The sequence below is a fragment of the Phyllobates terribilis genome, unplaced genomic scaffold (assembly GCF_046119375.1).
Source record: "Phyllobates terribilis strain yellow unplaced genomic scaffold, ASM4611937v1 Scaffold_5136__1_contigs__length_54040, whole genome shotgun sequence".
Taxonomy (NCBI): domain Eukaryota; kingdom Metazoa; phylum Chordata; class Amphibia; order Anura; family Dendrobatidae; genus Phyllobates; species Phyllobates terribilis.
This window is the reverse complement of record NW_027367884.1, coordinates 48,990-54,041: the sequence shown is the minus strand read 5'-3', so window position 1 is coordinate 54,041 and position 5,052 is coordinate 48,990. Positions and strand designations below refer to the sequence as shown.

General features: G+C 41.1%; 1 protein-coding gene across 1 annotated transcript; it reads left to right on the top strand.

Annotated features, from left to right (window-relative positions):
- The first annotated feature begins 2,438 nt into the window (after positions 1-2,438).
- Positions 2,439-4,794, top strand: LOC141249785 (uncharacterized). Its single transcript, XM_073669798.1, has 3 exons — positions 2,439-2,914; positions 3,068-3,859; positions 4,329-4,794. The coding sequence occupies exons 1-3, from the start codon at positions 2,439-2,441 to the stop codon at positions 4,792-4,794; spliced, it is 1,734 nt and encodes a 577-aa protein (XP_073525899.1).
- Positions 4,795-5,052: the final 258 nt, after the last annotated feature.

Here is a 5,052-nt window from a genome sequence, read left to right as displayed (position 1 = left end):
TCCAATACAAATTATCCTCTCCCAATACTACTTTATCTTCATTTAATACGCAATTATCACTCTTTCTCTCTATCTCTTTCCTCCACAATTATTACTCTTCACTTTTCCCTTAAAATTCGTATTTTTGTTCAAACAGGAAGATAAAAAGGGGACGGAGGGAGTATTTATTTTGGAGACTGTAAAAATGTACTACATTATTTATTTAGTACTCCCTCCGTATCAAAAAGATTGTCATTTTAGCCTTCCATTATTGTATCAAAAAGGTTGCCATTCTAGCTATTTTGGTTGGATCTTTCTAAAAAAACCCTTATTAATTAAATGCACTAATTGGTTAAAGTAAAGATATTAATGTGTAATGATCATTTAATTAAAGATATTTCTTATCCATTTTTATTTTTTTTAATAGTTATGCATTGAGTTGAAATGACAATTTTTTTGAAATAGAGAGGTAATGATTAAATAATTTATTGAGTTGAATTAAGCGGCTAAGATCGGGAGTTAAGGTCTGTTTCCAATGTTGATTAAGCATGTAGTACTAATCTATGAGGGAGATTATGAATAAATTAAGGTGGTAAAATTGTAAAAAAGGGAGCGAAAAGGGGAGTAGTAGTAGTAGGTCAAACAAGGCCAAAAAGCTAACATGCAAAATGTCAAACACTAGGCTACTATATATTGGAGATTGGAAATAACAAATGAAGCAATTAATTAAACATTTATATGTCATCTCTTGGAGTTTGCCATTACCATTTCTTTCTGTCTTGTCTTCTCATCCTTCGTCCCTTTTCTCACTTGGCATCTTTCTTCTTACTACTCCTACTACAAACTAATGGTTCCATTTTATTTTGTTTTGAAAGGAACTAATGGTTCCATTTACTCCTTTCTCGAATATAAATACTCTTATTAAAAAAAATTATACAAATTAATATATTTTTTCTAAATAGCCTAATAAAATATTATTGAAAATATAAAAAATAATGTCTATAAAAATAAAATAATTTCAATATAACAATCGCATAGGGGTATACGTAATAAAATAAAAAAAATGATAAAATAATATGTATTTGTATTCAATAAAATTTTTCTAAAATAATATTTACTTATTGCTCTAGACATTGGTCCGGATACAAATATCATTTTAAAACAATTTTTTTGGATATAAATAAATATCATTTTACTATTTTTTTTCCCTATTTTACCACATTTACCCCTATCCACATTAAACTACTATATTTCTCTAAACATTGTTTTTACATTTTAAATGACATTTTAGTAGAGTTATTTCGAGAAAAAAATTCTACCTTAATTAGTTCGAAATTTTATATAGTGATAAGTATTTGTATCAGAGGAAATAGTATTTTTAATGTACCTGAGCTCTTTATAGTAGAGTATATGGTAACAACTGAAGGTTTGAGGAAAAATTGCTTTGTGTATGGGTTAGATACTTAGCCTTATAATTGTAATGTTATTGTGTGGTGATTCATGGAGAAGATTAATAAACCGTGATAAAATTAACTTATTGTCAGTACTGGACACTTTCACTTCTGTTTCCGTTTGCAGTTAAAATTGATTGCTAACTCAATTTATTAAAATAATTATTATAGATGTTCTTGTCTATTCACACTCTTTTGAATGATTTTGTTTTTCCTATATGTATAGGAAAAAACAAATGACATATCACGTTGCTAGACTTGGTTTAGTATCCTCCTTTTATTATACATAGCGCAGAAAGTGAGGGTTTTATACTCTCATCCGCGAGAAGGCTCTTGATTAACACTAATCTAGATAATAACTCATTTATCAAAATAAAAAATAAAATTTTAGTGCCTTTACAACCCTTTTCCTTCTTCCAAAAATAAAAGAGAATCCCAAGGGTGTCGTCTGGACTTTTTGGAAGACTCATCTTCTTGGATGTGTTTGATACAACAGCTACAGAGTATCAATTACTCTCTACTACAATCACAATTAGTTTACCCCTCTCTGCTTCCAGTTTCTTTCCACTCTAATAAGGGTACTTTTTAATATCAAAGAAAGGTACTCCACTCCGCTCGATATATACTAGTAGTAGTAAAATATAGTGTGTGGGAGATTGTGTGAGTTGGAGGGCTTAGTTATTAGTCAATTAGTGAATGTAAATGCTTGCTTGTCCTGTCTTGTTTTAACAGCCTTTCCTATCCTCTCATCCTCTCTCTCTCTACCGGTCTCCTTCCCTTTGTCAAATTGCTGCTGCCTTCGTTCCCATATCCATGGCAGCTTCCAGCCATGTCCTCCTCTTCCCCCCTCCCAATCCTAATACTACTACTACTAATAATTCCACTAATTACAATCTCCACATCCCTGATTTAGATTTCCCCACATCTCTTCCCTCAGACTACTACTACAACGGAATCAACAACTCCTCTACCCACTATTACCAAAACCCACTTCCGCCACCAGACAAGATGGTACGCAAGAGAACCGCCTCCGAGATGGATGACGTCACTCCTCCTTCCTCCTCCTCCTCCTCTTATCAACACCAAGCAGCGCCCGCGGTTTGTGGCTTCTCCGGTCTTCCCTTGTTCCTTCCGACCTCATCAGCATCAGGAGGGACGAGTTCCAACACCCCTGCACCACCACCACCACCACCGGCGCCCGCAACCACGACAGGGCCCTGGATAGACGGCATAATCAAGGACTTGATCCAGACCTCCAACACCTCCTCTATCTCCCAGCTCGTTCACAATGTCAGAGAAATCATCTACCCTTGCAACCCCAATCTCGCCCTCCTCCTCGAGAATCGCCTCCGTTCACTTCTCGACCCAAATACTAACTTCATCACCCCAACCCCTCCTCCGATTCCTGCTTCAGATCAATTCATGATGGCTCCCCCACCATCCCAGCAACCTAAACAACAACAACAACAGCAACCCCTCTATAACAACATCAACTACTCCCCCGTACTACTCAATCAAAACCTAAACTGGCAATCCACCAGTCCCACTCCAACTCCCACTCCCTCCAACCAACACCAACGCCGCCGTCTCCTCCACCAATCAGAACCTCCATCATCAGACAAACCAGCTTCTCCCTCACCAACACCTCCACCCGACTTCCAAGATCCTCCTCCACCTCAACCTGCAACGACACCGGCACCAGCAACAACATCGGCCAGGGACAAGAAAGAAGAGGTTCGGCAGCAACTCCGGGACGAAGAAGGTCTCCACCTCCTAACACTCCTCCTCCAATGCGCAGAGGCAGTCTCCGCAGACAATCTAGCAGAGGCCAACAACATCCTAATCGAGATCTCGCAGCGCTCAACCCCATACGGAACCTCAGCCCAGCGAGTCGCCGCTTACTTCTCCGAAGCCATGTCAGCTCGTCTAGTGAACTCCTGTCTAGGGATCTACGCCTCCTTCACCATGCCCACTCTCTACACGCACAAGATGGTCTCCGCCTTCCAGGTCTTCAATGGCATCAGTCCGCTGGTTAAATTCTCCCATTTCACCGCCAATCAGGCCATCCAGGAGGCTTTCGATAGGGAAGACAGGGTTCATATAATCGACCTTGATATCATGCAGGGATTGCAGTGGCCGGGTCTCTTCCATATTCTCGCCTCCAGACCTGCCGGCGCCCCCTTTGTGAGACTCACCGGTCTCGGTACTTCCCTCGACGCGCTTCAGGCCACCGGAAAGAGGTTATCCGATTTCGCTGATAAGCTCGGCCTGCCGTTCGAGTTCATCCCCGTGGCGGAGAAGATCGGGAATCTGAGTGATGTTGAGAGACTCAAGGTTACTAAGAGGGAGGCGGTTGCAGTTCATTGGTTGCAGCATTCGCTCTATGATGTTACGGGCTCCGATGCCAACACGCTTCGTCTTCTCCAAAGGTAATTAATGTCAGTGTATGTATATATTGTCACTGTTGGATTCCCAGCCCTAGCCTCTTTATTCAGCTTGAATAAAGTTGATGTGCTTTATCTGTATGTATGTATAGGATTATGATCCAATAAAGTTGAATTCTATCGTGATTTAGAATACTTGTTCGTGAACTTAATTGAAGACAACGTTTAAAAACCGCTGCAGATAGACTTAATGTAGCAGTTTAGGTTGAAATATTTCTACTCTAGGTTCACATGTAAGAAAATAAAATTCAGTAAGTATTTTGACCCAAACTTCTCTCTTTAGGTATAAACCCTGGTTTATGGTAGTAGTACTATAGCTGCAATGTTAGATTTGATTAATGTACTCGAGATCTGCCCCTGGTTAATGGTACTAGTACTATAGCTGCATTAGTTAATAGGTAGAGAGTTGAGTGCAATATGAATAACAATGGAAATGCATGATGGATGAATGCAGATTGGAGCCAAAGGTGGTGACAGTGGTGGAGCAGGACGTGAGCAGGACAGGGTCGTTTCTAGGGCGATTTGTGGAGGCGATCCACTACTACTCAGCCCTATTTGACTCACTAAGCGCGAGCTACGGGGAGGAGAGCGAGGAGAGGCACGTGGTGGAGCAGCAGCTTCTCTCGAGGGAGATCAAGAATGTGCTGGCGGTGGGGGGTCCCGCTCGGAGTGGCGGGGAGCCCAGGCTTGCCAGCTGGCGGCAGAAGCTGGAGGAGTGCGGGTTCAGAGGTGTGTCCTTAGGGGGTAATGCCGCCGCGCAGGCTACCCTCCTTCTGGGGATGTTCCCCTCTGACGGATATACCCTTGTCGACGACAATGGGACACTTAAGCTGGGGTGGAAGGACCTATCCCTCCTTAGCGCCTCCGCCTGGCGGCCACCCACCCACTTGGCTGCTCCTCCCCCTCCTCTATTGCACTGACTTGTTCATTTATTCATTCCTCGCTTTCATTTTGTTTCTTTACACTTTTGATCCATATAACAAACGCCCATGGAGCTAACGCCTTCATTTGTGTAATACTTTTCAACCGTCCACCACATGCTCCTCCTCTCTTCTTCTTTTGTCTATATCACTCATATCGAGATATAGGTATCGACAATAAACGTGTTTTTAATTACTTGAATCTAGAGCTAGGGTTGTGCTTATGCCTTATTGATATTCAAATTGTATTTTCGAACA

Excerpts from the sequence above, each read along its gene's own strand:
- LOC141249785 (XM_073669798.1), top strand. The coding sequence starts at position 2,439 with ATGGTACGCAAGAGAACCGCCTCCGAGATGGATGACGTCACTCCTCCT. Across the intron at positions 2,915-3,067 it reads CAACAGCAACCCCTCTATAA|ACCAACACCTCCACCCGACT; the intron begins CAACATCAACTA and ends AGCTTCTCCCTC. Across the intron at positions 3,860-4,328 it reads ACGCTTCGTCTTCTCCAAAG|ATTGGAGCCAAAGGTGGTGA; the intron begins GTAATTAATGTC and ends GGATGAATGCAG.